The sequence below is a fragment of the Perca flavescens genome, chromosome 5 (assembly GCF_004354835.1).
Source record: "Perca flavescens isolate YP-PL-M2 chromosome 5, PFLA_1.0, whole genome shotgun sequence".
In the NCBI taxonomy this organism is placed as follows: domain Eukaryota; kingdom Metazoa; phylum Chordata; class Actinopteri; order Perciformes; family Percidae; genus Perca; species Perca flavescens.
In genome coordinates, this window is record NC_041335.1 from 32273942 (window position 1) to 32294470 (window position 20529).

At 38.1% G+C, this 20529-nt stretch overlaps 2 protein-coding genes across 3 annotated transcripts in view; one reads left to right on the top strand and one right to left on the bottom strand.

The window, feature by feature from the left end:
• mrpl1 (mitochondrial ribosomal protein L1) lies at window positions 1-12531 on the bottom strand. Of its 2 annotated transcripts, none has more exons than XM_028577413.1 (10): window positions 12512-12531; window positions 11610-11701; window positions 10103-10211; window positions 9656-9923; window positions 7879-7962; window positions 7451-7522; window positions 5594-5705; window positions 5328-5428; window positions 4858-4939; window positions 1-153 (listed from the first exon to the last, which is right to left on the bottom strand). In XM_028577413.1, the coding sequence occupies exons 1-10, from the start codon at window positions 12514-12516 to the stop codon at window positions 53-55; spliced, it is 1026 nt and encodes a 341-aa protein (XP_028433214.1). In that variant the 5' UTR covers window positions 12517-12531; the 3' UTR covers window positions 1-52. The 2 variants fall into 2 exon arrangements, with proteins under 2 accessions (XP_028433214.1, XP_028433215.1); XM_028577414.1 differs by lacking the exon at window positions 12512-12531 and adding an exon at window positions 12322-12424.
• The window catches only part of cnot6l (CCR4-NOT transcription complex, subunit 6-like), a 16640-nt gene continuing 8208 nt past the window's right edge, over window positions 12098-20529 (top strand). Inside the window, exons 1-8 of the mRNA XM_028577412.1 lie at window positions 12098-12223; window positions 15237-15358; window positions 16339-16525; window positions 17284-17369; window positions 17571-17660; window positions 17841-17909; window positions 18413-18570; window positions 19298-19452. Of these exons, the coding sequence (XP_028433213.1) occupies window positions 15247-15358; window positions 16339-16525; window positions 17284-17369; window positions 17571-17660; window positions 17841-17909; window positions 18413-18570; window positions 19298-19452 (857 nt within the window). The 5' untranslated portion in view covers window positions 12098-12223; window positions 15237-15246. The remainder of the gene's footprint in view (window positions 12224-15236; window positions 15359-16338; window positions 16526-17283; window positions 17370-17570; window positions 17661-17840; window positions 17910-18412; window positions 18571-19297; window positions 19453-20529) is intronic.

Sequence of the window (20529 nt, forward strand, 5' to 3'; positions counted from 1 at the left end):
TCAGAAGAAATACTTTATTCAATACAGTGAATATATACAATCTGAGAACAGGTCATTTCTCCTCCTTTGCTGGTTTCGGTAAAACGTCTTCACTTTTGAACCACAGAGCTTCACTGGTGTGACTGGCGATGATCGCCCGCTCGATCAAAGGTCCTGAAGAGGTGGAGAGAAAGAAAAGTTTTAAGAACAATTTGCTAGATGCTGCTACGAGATATCAACGACAAAATGGCAGACACAATTAAAAATACGTGAATCAGACTGAAATGAAACCAAATTGTACAAAACGTATGGGCCAAATGCAGGTTTTGCAATGCAAACAATATTTTTAAATTCTGTTAATTCCATGAAGCTGCTGTTCTTTCTCTATCTTCACTATCAAACAATGTATTCTCATGTTTGATTGCTTATAGGGCTGCAACTTACCCTTATCTTAATTAGTGATTAATGTATTGATCATTTTCTATAATAATTAAGATTATTTGCTTTGTCTGTAAAAAAATAGCCAAAAATGACTTCAGTTTCCACAGCCCAACAGTCCAAGAGTCTAAAAATATTCAGTTTAGTATCACGTACGACAAAGAAAAGCATCCTCGCAAGAAAATATCTCAAACTTCTCAATGCAAGAGTATTAATTGCTGTCTAAATAAAATACTGTTTTCTGATTTTCAAATTACAGTAGTTTAAGAAATACATGATCAAAGAGTACGTAATTAAGACTGAAGAAGAACCTGACTTTTAAAGGTCCCATAGCATGAAAATGTCACTTTGAGATTTTTTAACATTAATATGCATTCCCCCAGCCTGCCTATGGTCCCCCAGTGGCTAGAAATGGTGATAGGTGTAAACCGAGCCCTGGGTATCCTGCTCTGCCTTTGAGAAAATGAAAGCTCAGATGGACCAATCAGGAATCTTCTCCTTATGAGGTCATAAGGAGCAAGGTTACCTCCCCTTTCTCTGCTTTGCCCGCCCAGAGAATTTGGCCCACCCATGAGAGAGACATCATGGCTTTCAAACGAGCAAAGTGGCAGTTGGTCAAGGCCACACCCCCACCCTCCACCTTGCCCCCCCTAATTCTGCACCAAGGCTGAATTTCGGGAAAGAGACTTCAGATACAGTATTAGGGGACCACTAAGGTCAATATAAAAGAGACTTCAGATACAGTATTAGGGGACCACTAAGGCCTATATAAAAGAGACTTCAGATACAGTATTAGGGGACCACTAAGGCCTATATAAAAGAGACTTCAGATACAGTATTAGGGGACCACTAAGGTCAATATAAAAAGAGACTTCAGATACAGTATTAGGGGACCACTAAGGTCTATATAAAAGAGACTTCAGATACAGTATTAGGGGACCACTAAGGTCAATATAAAAAGAGACTTCAGATACAGTATTAGGGGACCACTAAGGTCTATATAAAAGAGACTTCAGATACAGTATTAGGGGACCACTAAGGTCAATATAAAAAGAGACTTCAGATACAGTATTAGGGGACCACTAAGGCCTATATAAAAGAGACTTCAGATACAGTATTAGGGGACCACTAAAGTCTATATAAAAGCATCCAAAGAGCACCATGTCATGGGACCTTTAATGTCTACTTTCGACTTTTTTATTTAGGATTGAAAAAAGTTTTTTTCTGTAGCAGCATTCAAAGAGAAACCTCAATCACATCTGAAGTGAAAAAGACTGAACAGCATCCAACTTCTAATATTAGGTCATTGTAATCCTGGTAAACTCGGTCTACAACATTTCTATAGAAGCATGACTGTAAACAAATATGTTGTGAGAAGTTATTTAGAGCCAGAGTCTCCCTGGATAACAAAGCTAAAAAAAAGAATAATAAGGAGCTTGACAACTTTTAACACACATCAGGCTGAGCGTCAGTTTGCATGAGATTATGTTAAACAGCTGACTTAACTCTCTCACCCACACATCCTGTGAGTCTCTTATTTAAAAACATGCACAAAATCCTCGCAGTCCTATTTCTCCCATGTATTTACTTTTAACTTATGAATAGTTATTTCAGCATCATTTTCCCTGTTGTCTCAGATTTCCTGCATTCAGGTCTTTATCTGCATGGTGCTTTTTGTCATGAATAATCCCCATAAACCCCTTGGGGTTTTTCTTCCACAAGGGGAAGCGCTTTAAGGATTTCTCTGTGAAGTTTCCTCTTGTTTCTGCCCACGCTGCAGCCATTAGACTATTTAAAAGACATTAATGGAAATAAAGAAAAGAACCTCCGCTGTTCAAGTTAACAGTAAGTATATACATCTTATGATCCTTGACTACTGACTGCAGAAGAAATTAAATTCTGCTGAACTACTGCATAATGTTTGCTGGCATAAACTCAGCAGGACTCTTTGCCGACAGAGTTCAGAAAAGCCGAGGTGCCTCGGCTCGATGCACCGCCGCCATCGCCAAGTGCTGCTTGGCGATGAAATTACAAAGCAGGAACGAGCCACTGAGTGAGACATTTCACTCAGCCACTGTAGCGCAGAGGATGCTCTCTGCAGCCCGGCGAAGGTTGAGCAGAGCAATTACATTTCCAGGGTGAGTCCCACAGGAAACATCCAGAATAAAACTGCACAAACTCAAGTTTACTGTGAGCACTTTAATCAGAAGCTGAGTGCAGTCAGAGAGCTGCTGGCTGGCTGGCTCTGGTCTGAAGTGAAAAAGTTGAATGACTTCCGCAGAGGAAGTTTTATTTTTGGTGACCTTGGATTTGTTTGTTTGGTAATCAGCATTACATCTCAAAAACCTAACCATTTTTTAATAACATTTCTCAACATTGGGAGATTTTTCAACTCATCAACTGCTGCACTCAAAGAATCTGGTACTTTTATTTTATGACTGTCTAAATTACCTGGGGATGCAGGTGTATATATATATATATATATATATATATATGACAAAAACATCTGGCCTATGCCTCGGCGCCCGTTACCAAGAAAAACATGTTAAAAAAAACTTATTTATAAAAAAAAAAGTATAACTTCTATGAAAGGGGGAGAGATATGGGGGATGACACGCAGCAAAGGGCAGCAGGTCGGATCCGAACCCGCGCCGCTGCAGGACCCAGCCAACACGAGGCGAACGCTCCCAGTGGGTGAGCCAGAGGCCACCCCAGGAATGATATGTCTTTCTTGACGATAATCTACTGTAAACTATAGTGTAATCTGTTGTGTATTTATGTGCTTTAATACATGTATCTATGTTTTTATGCTTTATGACTGCTGCGACAGAAATTGCCCTCTGGGACAAATAATAAATAAATTAATTGATTGATTGATTGATTGATTGATTGATTGAATGAGGTCCAAGCAACTGTACTTGAGTCAACCTGAACTGGGAGGTTTTATACAGACTGCGGTACATTTCGTCTGTGGTTAGAACGCATTTTGTACCCCTATAGGAAGGAAATTTAAGCAAGAAACTCATTATTCAGTGGCCGGCTGAAGAGACGAATGCCTTAGAGGCAATATGATCCTCAAGAGAGAGATCCAAGATAAATGAGAAAGTAAAGAGACTTGATATGAGAAGTTCCAAGTCACAAAAAGCCACCGGGTCTCAATGTGACCGCAATCAGCATTTCTGAAAGGTCTGCAGTTTACTTCAGCACTGTTAATGACATTTTATTTAGCAAGCTCAGAATCAATTATATTGCTTACCATTTAAGCCTCTGCCTCTAATGAGGGTCCATTAGCTGATGATTACACTCTGTATCTTATTATCGAACGGAAAGTGAAGCAAATGTGCAACATACTAAAAACACTGTCCGTTTATACCAGCACCGGGACGAGCACCGGCTGCCTCGTCGGGGGAAACTTGGGTCATTTTCACTCCGTGTTTAAAGGGCCATAACAAAGTTCTATTTTTAAAGTTTTAGTTTCACGTTTTCCTTCATTACAAATCATGTATATTCTATATTTTGGTTGACGATCTTCAAATGCATGCAGTTTCAGATTTTTCAATTTATTTGTCCTACCATTGCAGGCATTAGTTTTCATTAATTCCTGTAGATTATGCAAATCAATTAGCAGAGTTGTGTGATCCATCCCAGTGAACATAAATGTTACATTAGTGTTGTGTGGTAGAGCAGTCTAAATGCAGATTGTTTAATTGTTGTTTGACAAGAATAAAATGCAGACTTCATGGTTACTGTGATGAATTACACAATTTTTTGATTTGATCATAATGTTGAGTGAATGGAAACGAGTGTAGTCAAAAAAAAGATTTATAGTAAATTGGATAAAACACATCCATCTAAGCCTGTCTTTGAAAAAGACACATTGCGGAGAAAGATCCGGGTTGGAAGATCAGCCCTGGGCTTTTCATTTGAAAACTTGTATGTGTGTTAATATAACACCCAATATAATAATTAAATTGCACAAGTCAGTGGATGAAAACATGAGTTGATTTTGATAAGACCATTACATTTTCCCTCTCTGGATCCACATGAAGCCCGGCTATTAACTAGTAAAAACAGGAAAGGTGACTGGACTAATCGCTCTCGTTTTGGGGTAAAAAAGTTAAAATCACTTGATTAAGAAACTGCAACCGTAAGCCTGGAAAGATCACAAAGAATGCCAGGCTGGCATGTTGACTCCATTAGTCTCACTACAGAGATGTAATCTGAACCAGGGAGGGAAATCTAAACCAGCCAGCAGATGAAAGCTAGCTCTTTTTATTTATTTATTTACAACCATTCAGGCTAAGAAAAAAAATCAATCAACATTGTGCTATTATATCCTGAAGAGCTGTCAAAACAGCTAGAGGGAGCTCATCAGCTGCTGAAGAAGAGCAGCCCTCAACTTGTGTGTTGTGATTTATGGGTTGGTTTTGGTCAACGTACCCATATTAGCAGGTCGGTGGGAGCAAACATCAATCAGGATAGTTTGCAGGTTGGCAAAGATTTGTTCTTTGGACATGTCGAGCTGTGCAAATGAGAGAAATAATATTACTACTGCAACTAAACAAAATGTATTTTATAGAACAATATTTTGTTTTTCCTTGTCTTGTGCAATTCAAAATGTAGCCTGGTGGAAGCTCAAATGTAAAAGCGCACAACACAGGGACAAAAGAAGCTAATTTAAAAATTGTATTTCATGCGGAAATACACCCAAACATATCCCACAGTCTTCCTCAGGATGCACATATGTTATGTTCCAGTTTCCTTTTAACTTATTTAAAATCAGGATTTCTCTCTAAGCCTTGACCACTTTAACTTGCAAGATTTAAAATGTAAAAATACCTCTGTTGACCCCCTCACATATCACTATCAGCTATTACAGTCACACTCTGCAGCAACTTGTTGAGACGTACCATAGCTATCTGGGTCCTGACGTAGCAGTCGCTCTCCACCATGTACTCGTGACCCGTTTTAAACAACTCCAACATCTTGGGAATGTGAATGCCGACCGAGCCTGAGTGTCAACAGAGAATAGAATTGATCAGCGATGATGTCCTCTGTAGTCATGAATATATTTACACTTTGGACATTTAGTTGTCTAGAAATCAGGTTTTCAATCCTAATACCTCTTCACATGAGTACACACCAGGGCCACATATTGTTTTGACCCTCAGCTTACCTCTCTTGCTCTTCGGAAACTTCTTCCTTAGTTTGTTTTTTAGCGGTACAAGCTTTGGCAGTATATCTGGCACCGCTACGTAGAAGTCTGCTGAAATTTCGTCATCTAAGATCTGTAAATGAATAAAACCTGATTAGATTAAACTTGAAAGACTCCTGCAGGGAGTCTAAATGATACTTAGAGTCAAATTAACAGCAGACAATAAATGGAGCAAATACAAATCTAGTTGTTGACAGATTCATTTTCTGACAAAATTTCAGATTGTGATTTTAGCAGCCAATTAATAAATGAACATAGCATACAGGAACTATCTGGCTTCTTTGTACCATTTTAGTTGCCAAAACTCACTATAAAAACAGTGATTTTGTGAAACAAACTTCTTACCTGTGTAGCTGCCTTATATAAATAGTAATAGTTTAAAGTAGACGCTGCATGAAAAGCAGGTGTACTATTAGATAAATGTAACTTAAACACATTAACTGGAAATTGACTTAAAACAAACAGCAACTTTGAAAATGAACATCAACTTGAAATATGTTTAGATATGGAACAGTCAAAACTAAAAACTTTCAGCTGGTATTACACAGTATACAGTAGATAGAGTCCCATTAGCCTAACAGATACAAAAACACTTTACCCTCTTCCATCTCTCAACCTAACGGAGGAAAAGGTGACATGAGCACATTGAAGACACAATCCTTAACATCTTAAGCATTTAAATCCCTATTTCTATTTTAACTGTTTAATCAATTCTAGTTTTTAACTTGTATCTATATGATATGTCTATGGGCTTGGTGTTTATATTTTTTGTTTCTCTGCTGCATCACCAATTGCTCTTTGAGCACAAATTAAGTGATTGACTGATTCATTTAATAACTGAAGTCCTATCTGAAACAAACACACACACATACAGAGGAACCTTTTCTTCTGCCTCAAAAACTACCACCATGATGCCTTATACGTGTCTACACCAACCACAATCAGGTGCAGACAAGGTTAAAATCATTCGGGTTTATTATAACATTAACTGCCCTTGTGACTGTGGTAGTTTTACAACTCAGAGGTTTGAGTGTTTAACTGTGTGAATTTGACTAAAATTAAAGTAAATATATTTTCCAATATTGATATATATCACAATATGGCAATTGTTTGCAAAGACGATCCAATTGAAGTTAAATGCAATGAACCATGCTCCACTGTTATGCATTGCGTTTCAAGTGTATATATCAGAGGTGTCAAAAGTATTCACATTCATTACTCAAGTAGAAGTACAGATACTAGGGTTTAAAAAGACTTCTGTAGAAGTTGAAGTATCAACTCAAGCTTTTTACTCAAGTAAAAGTGTAAAAGTACTAGTTTCAAAACTACTTAAAGTATAAAAGTAAAGCGTAGGACGCGCCACAGGGGCCTATAGTGCACTACCCCACCTCCACAAAAAAAAATTTCTAAAGGCCATAATGACTATAATGTTATGTTAAAATGTTAATGTTGAAAAATGTGGGATGCACCGGTTTCAGCCGCATTTATGCCCATTGAAAATGAACGCATTTTAGTACAATGCAAATACATTAAAGAACCATATATGTGTATTACTGAGCATTAACATGTGTTTCATGGAGCGGAAGATAAGATGATTTTGTGTTTTGTTTTTTTTACAATGACAAGCTGGAATGAAACCAAGCCGAACTGAAATAGGAGTAACGAGGCTATTTTTAAAATGTAAAGAGAAGAAAGTACAAATAATTGTGTGAAAATAATAATTACTCCAGTAAAGTATACATACCCAAAATTTCTACTTAAGTAAGGTAACAAAGTATTTGTACTTTGTTACTTGACACCTTTGTTTAACCAACTCACCGGCTGTATGAGCTCTGCTCCTCCAGCAAACACAGCTCCGTTCTCCTGGGCAACTTTAGCTTGATTAACATCCTGCAGAGAAAAACAGGAGCAACGTTACACATTTAAATCTGATTTGGGTGTGTCAAAGTCTGGCAGACCCCACCAGTCATAAATCGTTCTGGTCGTTAACATGCAACATCTAAGTTACAACCCACAACCTGTGCTGCTCGACAGGAATATTAATCAAATCCTGCTTGTAGGGTTCTGTGATCAAAACACCCGAGCCCGTTCTTTACAGACAAACGGGGCAACAAATTAGAAGGTGCTGCAGCAAATCTGAATCATGTTTAGACAATATTAAAGCAATTCATCAACAGCAGGCAATCAATTGGCTATGAAATAAGATTCAGTGAGGCTGAAGAGGAAGAAAAAATGTAACTTTTTACCTCAGTAAAAACTAAAACTTTGTTCATCTCGGTCTTGAAGGGGTGTGGTAAGTGCACCGTGCTGACAAAGGGGTCGACTTTTTTCTGTGAGGAGAAAAAAAATAAATCAATGATGACAGTTTTAAACCCTTATCATGCTCCAAAAAATCAGGAGGAAATAAAAAGGAGGGATGTCAATCATAGAGCAAGCTCAGATAATAAAGTATTAAATCTATTCCACCACAACTTTAATTTTTCATTTCTCTGGAGTATTCTTAATTCATTATGCATAGGAACATTGGTTCTGCATAGGTTCTGCAGAGACAGACAGATAGATGAGGCTAAGTTAAGTCCGTCTCATGAGGACTGTCTGGACAACAGAGCAGCACTGCAGTCCTGCGGTGTGGAAACAAACTACTGAGGTTTTTATTCCTCTGTGTCACACTGTTTTTGCTGAGTAACCAAAACTCATGTTGCAAAGACTGCTAAATATCGCTCAGATTTGTGGAAGGCAAACAAGTCTGCCAAGTCTGACTGCTAAAAGTAGTCTCTAGCAGGCACTTTGGCAGGTGATCAAGCATTATCGGGACGTCCTGCTCTTTTCTGAGGGTCCAGTTAGATGGTTAAAATAAAGCAGCTGGTGATTCCTGGGATACATCAGTGACTATAAACAAATGTCCAGACTTCTCCACAGATTCATGGACTTAATGGAGAGCATATCCATGAAGTCAAAGGAGCTGAGGGTCATCCAAATGCACATTTCAAGAAGTCTCTTCATGTGGAGAGCCAGCTCTTGGGTGCAGACTTAACTCTGCTGAGATTTCCTAAAGTTCATAGCAATATAGATGTGATAATTTAGCTATTTAGACCAAAGTAGTCTTTGGCAATGGAAACTAGATCTCATACTCCCTTCAGTTGTGCTCTTAAAAGATATACTGTGTGTGTATATATACAGTGCCTTGCAAAAGTATTCACCCTCCTTGGCTTTTTACCTATTTTGTTACATTACAGCCTTTAGTTCAATGTTTTTTTAATCTGAATTTTATGTGATGGATCAGAACACAATAGTCTAAGTTGGTGAAGTGAAATGAGAAAAATATATACATAAAACTATTTTTTAGAAATAAAAAACTGACAGACTTGAAGATTGCTGTTCACAAGCGCAAACCATCCAACTTGAAGGAGCTGGAGCAGTTTTGCAAGGAGGAATGGGCAAAAATCCCAGTGGTAAGATGTGACAAGCCCATGGAGACTTATCCAAAGCGACTTGGAGCTGTGATTGCTGCAAAAGATGGCTCTACAAAGTATTGACTTTAGGGGGGTGAATAGTTATGCACAGACATTTCAAAAAAACATTTTTATGTATATATTTTTCTCATTTCACTTCACCAACTTGTACTATTGTGTTCTGATTCATCAGATAAAATTCAGATTAAAAAAACACTGTAATGTAACAAAATAGGCCAAGGGGGGTGAATACTGGCAGCAGTTGTGTGTGTGTGTGTATATATATATATAAATGCGGAGCAGGATACCCAGGGCTCGGTTTACACCTATCACCATTTCTAGCTACTGGGGGACCATAGGCAGGCTGGGGGAACACATATTAATGTTAAAAAACCTCATGAAGTGAAATGTTCATGCCATGGGACCTTTAAACAACAGAGTGTAACACATTAACATGAATACCTTCTAGGAAAGACCGTTCCTTTCAGCTCTCCACTGTTTCCTATCTAATATAGGCAGAATTGATCCAAAGAAAGCTACAAACAACTCTTCTTAGAACTCCTGCCATTACCTTTTTTTCCAATTTCATGTCTAGCCTCAGATCGATGTAAATAGGCTGCTTGTGGGGAGTGAAGTCCAACATCTGAAATTTCTTCAGCATGTCGATGGCGTCTGCCGCATTGTAGATTGTCCGGGGGTAGTACCTCATAACGTACACGTCATCCACAGGCGCCCACGCCGTCTTGCCGTAGGGCTTATGTCTGTCTTTGTCATCGATGATCCTCTTTTCTTTCTTCACCTCTTTCTCTGTGTCCTCTTTCTTGTCTTTCCTTAGAGCCCTGACATACAATAAGAGAGATGTTAAACTGAAAAATATTTGGATCACCAGGCCCGGTTCACATTTTTATCTGCTGACAGTGCTGAGTGAACAACAAACTGATTCTATTGGTAAGAAAATCTACCCTGGATAAAAGATCTTTAAAGCTGGTTTTATTAAACTAAAGGTTCATAAACTTACTTTACAGCTGCGAAAGACCTGACGGGTGGATTCCTCAGAGCAGTATGTAAGACGCCTGTGTAGGCGGGACCGCCGGCTCTCAGCAGCTGCCTCTGACATCCTGCTACAACTGCAAAAGAGAAAAATCTGTTAAGAAATTAAAATAAACAGACACAGGGTGCAAGTGACGACCTCCATTTGGGTCAAATGATGCAGAGAAATGTTCACAAATACTCAAAAATATATCCTTTCTAGTTTAAAAAACCTGCAAAAAGTGTAAAGATCTTGTAGCATTTGACATCTCCAATGCTTATCTCTGTCAAACTGAAGCAGACCGCATCTAATGGTGTGCTATTTTGCAGGAAACTATAAAGATTTTTTTAATGTTTGTGGATGAAAATCTGCCTGTACCAATATTATTTTATCAAAACAGAGCTCACTGATTTGCAAGACAAAATGTGCTTTGCAAATTTAAAGCTAGTATGAATGTGTTCCCTGGCACTAGTTAACATGCCACCAGTGCTGCTTTTATTTACCATCAAAAGCACTTTTCAATTATTTCACAGTCTGGGAGAATCTAAATCTTTTGTTATAAAAAGTAATAAATCCCGGAATGACCGACCGGAGGGATTTGTCATGGGAATAGCTGCCTCGTGTTGGTGTGGTTGTAAATCGGTGTCTGTACCGCTTCACTGACTGTGCAAATTAATTAAATGCAGTTTTAATTGGTTCAAGTGTTGTGGTTAGTCCTGGGCTAGTCACACAGCGCTGTGGAGGCAGACACAGATGCGGATATATACAGCCCATAACAGCTAATAGATAAATAGCCGCTTTGGGGGGTTTCTCCCGAAAGGGCTTTCAGAAATCTGGCAGTTAAATGCGCCCTTTTTTCTTTTTTTTTTAATAAGCAAAGAGACACATATTAAAAAAAGCATTATGTAAACCCTAGCTTGAACAATTCCTGCGAACTATTTAATATATATATATATATATATATATATATATATATATATATATATATTATCACCCACTATTATCATCTTTTTTTATAAACTCGTTAGCACTTCTCGTCACCGTTCACCACGACCGGTTTTGCTACAAGGACGCTCTGAAAAAATGGTTAATTTCAATCATTTAAAAGCTAACGTTACCTTGTTAATTGCATTAATACCGTATTAAAGGGAGGATCTAAATAATTAAAATGTAATCTTGAGTAATGTTGCTCCATGTGGGGAATTCTTGAATAAGTTAGCTAGGTGACAGTAAAATGTACACACATTTGGGATCTGTAACGTTAACGTTACTTGTCATCCAAGAGGGCTAACGTTAGTGTATATATCTATGACGTTAGTGAACAGAGCAGCAAGCTAACAAGCTAATGACTGTTTTGCTTTTTAACCGAAACGAGACACCAAAAAAGAAGCCTGGAAGAAATAGCATGTAGGCTACTTCTCTGCAGTAAAAACGTTAGATGACCTGCACTTTTACTCTCAGCTACAATAAAGTAAATTACACAAAAACGACTGACCTCCCCATATAGTCCGCGTGCAGGTTGCCATGTCTGGGAATGCCGTTGGTCCGGTCCGTGTGAAAACAGCGATACGTATTGAAAAGTTCCACCTGGAAAGTAAAACCATATCTCCGTTCAAAAACTGTTAATCTATCATTTCCAAACATATTTATTACTATCAGTAATCAGATACTAAATAAGTATATAGAATGTTTAGGTCCACTTTAATTTTCGGCATGCGTTTGATAAACCAATCTTTACTTATTTTAGTAAATGTTTGACTTAGGATCATTTAACCAAATCTAGAGAGGAATTCATACAACTATAATTTAACTTAACATTTTCTTGCTGGATCAAATGAATGCCGAATTTCCCGGTGTTTTATAGATATTCTAAGAAAAAACATGAATTAATCCTCTGCGATGTATGAGTAAAGGTATGATTTAAATTGAGTTTGGTAATAATAATATTATGTCTATGGTCTATGGTGCGGACGGGTACGAGCGGAAGCCGCGTTTGTTGTTCTTCCTTCTGTTTCCGAGACGTTCAGGGTCTAAACGGGTTCAACAGCCGTGTCTGCATGTCTCTACCAATTCCCTCTATAAATCGTCTTCTACTGCTCCCGAATGAAGGTAATGCCAATTCAGACTTTGTTGTCATGCTGCGGACATTTTGTCTAGGTTCTGTAGGGTTATATTTCACTGTTAAATCCGCTTCTGATGGTACCAACCCCGTCTACCCCCGCAGTCCGCCTCGGTGAGCCTGGGCGGCGTGCGCCCTGCTGCAGCTAGCCAAACAAATCCAGCGCGGTGCTTTGAGCTCGCCGGACGCTTAACCTGTTCGTACTCCGTTTAGACAATATTTTAATAGTTTTAACAATTTGAAATGTTGAAATAGACATATCCAGAGGGCGTGTTAACCTCATTGCCAGATGTGACAGCTTGTGAGCGGTGGGCCGAACTTTTCCCGAACGGGGCCCCCATCCATGTAACGTTAGTGCTTGTCACATTTGACATTACAGCTATGTTTGGATACTCAGCTGTTAGTGCAGTTGCCATCGATACATATTTTCCATTTACAAAAACTCCCCCCTTGTTAAAATTATAACAGTTTCCAAAGCATCAGATTCAGAAAACCATTCTCTGTCACAGCCCCGCGGAGTCTAAAATGCTGTTATCAACCCAGGCATGTGATAAAAGTCGCCGCTGCAACTGTCTCCGCATGGTTGTGATATGAACCGTTGCCAGCAGACCGTATATCTGCCCGCAGCCACTCACTTGTGACCCAGAAGTGTGTAAACAAGTTATGTAAGTCTTCTCCCAACTTGTTCAACCCCAGCTAACCTCAAGGCGGCTGGATTCATAATATCATGCACCCTTTTTATATTTTCCCTTGTGCTCATATGCACGGTGTGCAGAAATCAGTGGATAATAGATAACAAGTCATACACTCTTATGTGTCCCAGAGCAGTGCAGTCATTAGACTGACAGGGGAGTTTAAATAACTTGCAAGCTGGGTGGCTTCAGAGAAGACCTCCTGCAGATTGCTTTTTTTGCATGTTGATACTGCTTTTAAGCAATTGCTCGTGGACAACAAGCTTGTGAAGTTGAAATGATAACTAATCAGATAAAGGTTTTTTTTTTTTCAAGAACATTGAGTTAAGCCATGACACCTTGCCACTTACACTATAATGTCTAATTAATGTATTGCATTAATTAGACTCTGAGGTGCTATCTTGTCTCATTATATGACAGATATATTTTACAAATATATATCTTGTCTTAGTAGCATATTCTTCATTTTTACCTGCTTTGGGAAAACACATTATGGTTTCTTTTTTGTGACACAATGCGTGTTATTAACAGCAATGTGTGTTATATTATAATGTCGTAGAGGTAGAATAAAAACGTGCTTTCCCAAAGACTGACATACATCCTTTTTCAGAGCATAGGGCTGGAGATAAGAGTCCAAATTAGATTCAAGAAGGCTAGGTCGAAATCAAAGAAACTCTAGTTGTATTGGAGGCCAACATGTGCATGCTTCAGTTGGTCTGATTTATTCTGTACTGTACCCTTCAAAAAGTTTGACAACTGTGGCATACAGGTTGAAGTTTGAAATTATCAAACTGATGTTCAATGCACTGAACTGTGTCCCACAGTTGTACATTGCATGAACCCAAACTCTTCACATAGGTCAAACAAAAACTGTGATACCCAATTGAATTGGTTTATATTTGTTAGTCAAGTGGGTTTTATTGTCAGTTCAACCATATACACTATATATAGTGAGACGAAACAAGGTTTCACCATAGGTTAAGTGGTGTTACACATTTAGAAATATAGAAAAACGACATTTGAGACATTTAAGTTTAGTTGTTTGACACTTTAATTTCCCTGGGATTAATAAATAAATAATCTATCTATCTGCTTGAAATGATTAGTTTAGACAACAGAATTAGATTTTTGTAAAACTATAACATCATTTGATCCTCATCGTGATAAAAGTTCACTGAATTTTCACAGCAATATTTTTTTGCAGACAAATCAACTAGTAAAATGACCAATGTTTTAAAGTTCTGTATAACCAAGAAAAAAAAGGCTGAGAAGTCCAGATTCAGACGAGAACATGTTTTCCTTCTTTGGAAAATGCTTTTCCAAAATGAGCCTATTAAGGGAATGATTTCAAAATATTTCTTGCATGAATAAGTTTAGGGGTGAGATCACAAAGGACAGGATTAATACCAAAATGTGTTGACTGTTGTTTGTGACTGTTATTTGAGACTCTTGTAGGTAAGCTGCTGTTGAGTGGAGGTCTGTATTCTGCACTAAAATTCCAGCTGTTCAGTAATTAGCTCTGGCTTGTAGATCAAAGGTTTATTGTCCTGATCTTCTCACAAAAGTATTTCTCACGTGCTGAACGCCATCATACTGCTAATCACACAATGACATCAGTGTCTCAGCTCTGTATATAGACAGCCGTTTTTGTTGCAGCGTCTCATTACTGTCCTCCAGGTGCTTCCTGTTGTGGTTTGGCTCAGATTTGGTCAAGGCTTTGTGTCACTGTCATGCAGCCGTGTGCCGGTAAACACTGGCTGAGGCCGCCCACCCCACCACACACTTTTTTGAATATTTAAATGGCTGGGAAAATATTTTGCAGGTGGCTGGAGAATTTTAGGGGCAACCGACACACACCTCACAACATTTGTATTTCATGCTGCTAGAGGACTCAAAATGTGTTTTCTGTTGAGAAAATCACAGATTTCTTATCCAAATTAAACCGAACATAAAGTATATTTTAAAACATACAGCAACAAGGACATAAAACCTCTTTTGTTTATTGTTTGTACAGCTGAAACAATTAGTTAATTTTTTTAATTAATTAATCATTATCTGGTTCCACTTTCTCCAATGTGGTGATTTTGCTGATTTTCTCTGTTTTATATCTGTAAATTTAATATCTTGGGTTTTGGACTCTTGGTTGATTACAGTTTTAGGAAGGAAACTCCCTGTAGGAGTTAAAAAAAAATATATATATATATATTTGTATTATTTGTACTGCTCTTTTTAGTGTGGGAAGAATACCTCTGCTCTCTGTTTCTTGTTTTTCATAGACTATAATATCTGTGATTCTTGCATTGTTTTTCAGATTAACAGGTATGCCAAAGGAAAAATATGATCCTCCTGATCCCCGCAGATGTTACACCATCATGCCAGCGGAGGAGGCGGCCAATGGGAAGAAGTCTTACTGGGCCGAGCTCGAGATTTCTGGTCAGTCTAACTCCCTCTGGATCTGATTCCATAAAAGCATTCCGACTGAGGCCAGCATAGCTCAGGATTGAAAATCATTACCATGTTTTTCATTTTTCTATTTTCTGGTTTTCCAGACAGAAAATCATTTAAGTGATTTATAAGCAACATGCCTTGTGTTTTGGGCATTTTTTTTGACATTTTATAAACCAAAAGGTTAATTGATTGATCAAGAAAATGTGCCAAGATGGTGTTGGTTAAATTACTTTTGGTTAAGATAATGAAGATCTGTAAACCCTATATATGAAGACAATTATATCCCGGCTGAAAAACTGAATGTGAATTGTTTTGGCATGAAAATGTCAATGTTTGCAGCAAAACAAAAATGTATATTAACATTGTTTTGTTCCCTGGTTTGATTTATTACAATGTTCAGATATAAAATTAGGGATGCAACGATCCAACTTTTTCAGTCCTGACACCAATACCTGGGCTTTGGGTACCGATCCCATACCAGTGTTTAATTAATCAGCTGGATGCCTCGCTGTGTGGAAGTTCTTTTATGTGTAAGGCAACATCAGGCTTTACTTAAACATTGCTTTCCAAACTTTATAAAACTAAATTTCACAAATAAATACATTTACTGAATTGATATTTATTATTAAAACAATAAATCGTGCAGCAGAGGCTTGTTAAAAAATCCTTAAAATTAACAGGAATACATTTTAAGTGCAGAAACAAACTGGTCAAAAACTTAAACAGGAATTACAATTCCAGTATTTAACGTACATACTATATTAACATAGAATTGAATTGAATTAAATAGATGGGCCCCATTGTCACCGACACCTGATCCAGCTATTTGAGTCAGTATAAGCCGGTATCTATCGGTAACGGATCGTCGGCCCATCCCTAAATAAAATCAGTGTTTTCTTAACAAGTTTTGGAAATTATGTTATTTTTAAAGACACGCCATTGTACCTGTGTTTGTCTTGACGCAGGACGAGTGAGGAGCCTGAGCAGCTCGTTATGGACGCTCACCCACCTGACGGCGCTGCACATCAACGACAACAACCTGAGCCGCATCCCGCCGGACATCGCCAAGCTGCCCAACCTGGTCTTCCTCAACCTGTCGTCCAATAAGCTCCGCAGCCTGCCCGCCGAACTGGGCAACATGGTCTCTCTCAGGTAGGCTGGTCCTGGCCAGGAGGGATGCCTTTAGGGATTTCAGGGACATGACTGACATCAGGCTCAAATAAGAGACATTTTATTCTTGATACTCAAAATAGGCTTTTTCAATATGACAAGAAAAATTAACTTACCCTAGAGCTCTGTCACAGATCTTAAGAGAATGGTTAAAAATCTTTTGAGATATACTATATGTACACCAGATGAGGATGTCTGTTTTTCTTCTAATCATCTTCATCATCATATTTCTTGCTTCCACTCGGCATATCTGCTGACATTTGTCCACTTGTTTGGATTGAAGGATTGAATCTTGCTAATGTCTTCATTTGTACAAAGGATTCACTTCACTTAACAGTATGTATTTTGTCTCGAAAAATACATAATTCTTTGGATTCATTCAAGTGATTATGTACCAAACAATCCCAAAGCTTTGAAGAAAAGTAATGATTAAAGCACAGTGATCAAACACTCAGAAGAAAGTGGAAGATTATGAAATGTGGGGCTGGAAGTAGTAATCCCCTCCCCTTTTAACTGGCAAACATACACAAAACAAAGATGACCGGCAAAGACACATTATGACCGGAAGACTTCATTGAAGTGACAACAAAGGACAACGTGGCAGATGTTTTAACAACAGTTTGTGGTAATTCCTGAACAATACATCAATGACAAGGAATTACCACAATGTAGAGAAAGTTTGTGAAAGAGAAAAGACTGAGACACAAAATACTCATAGTTCTTGTCCCATTGTCTTGCAGGGAATTGCTTTTAAACAACAATCTTTTACGAGTTCTGCCTTATGAACTCGGGAGGCTTTTCCAGTTACAAACCTTGGGGCTAAAAGGTGAGGCTTTCTTTTAATTACCATTCAATTCTGACAGTTTTAAATTACCACTATCCACCAAAATGTGAGTAAATTCTGGCTGCAACTACTCATTATGTATTTTCTAAACTTTCCTAAAAGCTGAGAGTGGCTGGTGAATTAAAAGTGTGAGTTCCCAGCTTACATTATTTTTTAAATATTTATTATATGATTGTTTTGCAGGAAACCCTTTGTCCCAAGACATCCTCAATCTGTACCAGGAGTCCGATGGAACCAGAAAGCTTTTGAACTACATGCTCGACAATCTAGCAGGTGAATGGCTCGGCAGCTTCACCTTACTACACAACCATTTATTGGAACTCATGCATATTTAACTGGCAGTTAATTGTAAACCTGAGCAATGCAGCTGTATCATTGCAGGTATGCCATTGTGTTTGTCACAGCCTAGTCGGCGCTTATTCCTAATTTCCCTCTGCCATTTGCTGTTTGTAGTGCACCCAGAGCAGCTCCCTCAAAGACCTTGGATCACTCTGAAAGAGCGAGACCAAATGACTCCCACAGGTATGTTCATCAGGGCCAAAGTTATTGCAAGTTCAGCTGCCTGTTGGAGTAGAAATAATTTATGATACTGTATGTCTAGGTGAAACATGTATTCTTTTCTACTTAATGCTGCAGCAGGATAGGTTTTTATATACAATTTCACTTCTTTTAGCAGCCTAAATCAGCACGTGGCATCACATCCCTAAATTGTGAAACTGTGATTATCATTCAATTGTTCATTGCTAACATTGAAATGTAATTGTTTTCTTAACCAATGATTCCTGACATAAACCTTAGGTGCCATAAGTGGTAAAAAAAGGAACAAAAAGTGTATTTATGCTGTATAGCACTAAATTCCAGTGTCAGATGGATTATCTTTCTAAAAGTAATTACCTGCAGCAGACTACATGTTTGTCTTGCTACTTTCTCAGTGTCAGATACGTAGGACAGCAAACACCAGAGGAATACAAATAAAACTGCGTGGATCTCAACGATAATCATTTTACATTTCCCACACTCTGCAGCCGTGTTCACGGTTATGTGCTACAACGTGCTGTGCGACAAGTACGCCACGCGACAGCTGTACGGCTACTGTCCATCCTGGGCCCTTAACTGGGAGTACCGCAAGAAAGGCATCATGGAGGAAATCACCAGCTGTGACGCTGACATCATCAGCCTGCAGGTAAAGGAAGGGCCTCTCAGCTTGAAGTTGACATGGCCTCCATGTTTCCCTTGTTACATTTCTGACTTAAAGCGGGTTTTCTTTCACCAAGGAAAAGAGTGAATAAAAACTGGCTCAGAAAATCAGGAAAGGGGGAGAAATAAAACAGAGAGATATATATATATATATATATATATATATATATATATATATATATATATATATATATATATATATATATATATATATATATATATATATATTTATATATTTTACACTTGATTCTCAATATTAGATTGTATTTTTGGGATAGATGTATTGGAAACTACACTATTTAGCTGTTTAGAGAAACAATATTAAAATGGAAAGTTCCTTTTAACTGTATCCTTCATCTTTTGAAATGGAAAGTTATAAATAAGTTATTGATTTTTGCATCAGAATGAATGGCCGTAACCTTGTTCTTATGATATAATAAAAGCACTCATTCAGTTTAGGAACATACAATCTCAGTTGATGTTGGTTAGTCTTTCCCACAAGAGAGGGTTGTTTGTTTGTTTTTTATAGAAGTCATCTTCAGGACAGAACAACCTCATCTGGATCAGAATACCCCTCCTCCTCCTCCTCCTCCTCCTCCTCCTCCTCCTCCTCCCGCTGTATTTGCCTTTTATATTTGCCTGATGCTCACTCCTTTTACGCATACATTTCATTGACTCTTTTAGGTGACATTTCTTGCCCTGTGTGTCTGCAGGAGGTGGAGACAGAGCAGTACTACACTATGTTTCTGGAAACGCTGAAGGAGCGCGGCTACGACGGCTACTTCTGCCCAAAGTCTCGTGCCAAACTTGTTTCTGAACAGGAGAGGAAACACGTGGACGGCTGCGCTGTGTTCTTCAAGACCGAAAAGTAAGTTTTTTTTTTTTTTAGACTTTACGGAACCTGATTTATTGAATACACTTGTCTATTTGTAGGTTTTTGTATTGTTTGGATATCGAAGAATGTTGTTTGAAGTGAGCAATATTTATAGAGATGGAGCTTTACAGAAGTTCATTTAAAACTGACCATGACCACATTGACTGCATGTTATAGACAGGATGACTACGATTCATGTACACTACTGTTGAAAAGTTTGCAATCTCCACCCACCAAAGCTTGACCGGGTCCAGTCAGATGTCTGCCTGGACTACTCTATATGTTTGAATGTTTTTTGCATGCTTTTAGGTTGTAGAAAGTCATCTTTACAAATAGATGTCCTTTAGATTTGTAACATAAACACAACATAACACAAAACGCTGTACAATGGTTCAACCAGACAGACAACTGAAAGGGCAGAAAGAGACAAAGGTCCCTCTGAGCAACAGTTAAATAAGAAGAGAACAAATCAGCAGTCATTGGTAAAAGAAACGGGAAGCTTAGCATCAACATGTGTGCAAATTTAAATAGTAACCGGTTCCAGTTTCAGTGTCAGTTTCTCAATAATGCAGCACACAGTATAAAAAGCTGAAATTAACAGGCAACATGTTGCTTTAGCAAAGTCTGCTTCAAACTTCACAAGAGAAATAGGTTAGTCTAGGGTTAGTACTGTTGGAATGTCAGCTGAACATACTGTGGACTGACGAATCACAGTTAAACCTCTTCAGTCTAACCACTGAGCAGACTGCAGAGGGCCCAAAGACAAACAATAACTCAATATTCAGAGCCACATTGCACCGCTGTGCTTTTTTGGACTGAAAAAAAGGATATTTGGCTAAATAGAAGTTTGAATCATTTCATTCTTCTTTTGGGGCCAAAACTATTTCAAAGGTATATAACAAATTTGGTGTCTCAATTATACTGTTTTTATCTCTGTTAAAATGATTATTATTAAAGAAAAAAAAACAACAACATTATAACAGCTGATTCCAAGCTTTTGAACAGTAGTGTAAGCAGTAAATCAGGGACATTTTTACATCTGAAATGTAAGCACGAGTTTTGAAACACGTC

Excerpts from the sequence above, each read along its gene's own strand:
- mrpl1 (XM_028577413.1), bottom strand. Across the intron at positions 10,212-11,609 it reads CACGCGGACTATATGGGGAG|TTGTAGCAGGATGTCAGAGG; the intron begins GTCAGTCGTTTT and ends TCTCTTTTGCAG. Across the intron at positions 7,963-9,655 it reads ACATGAAATTGGAAAAAAAG|AAAAAAGTCGACCCCTTTGT; the intron begins GTAATGGCAGGA and ends TTCTCCTCACAG.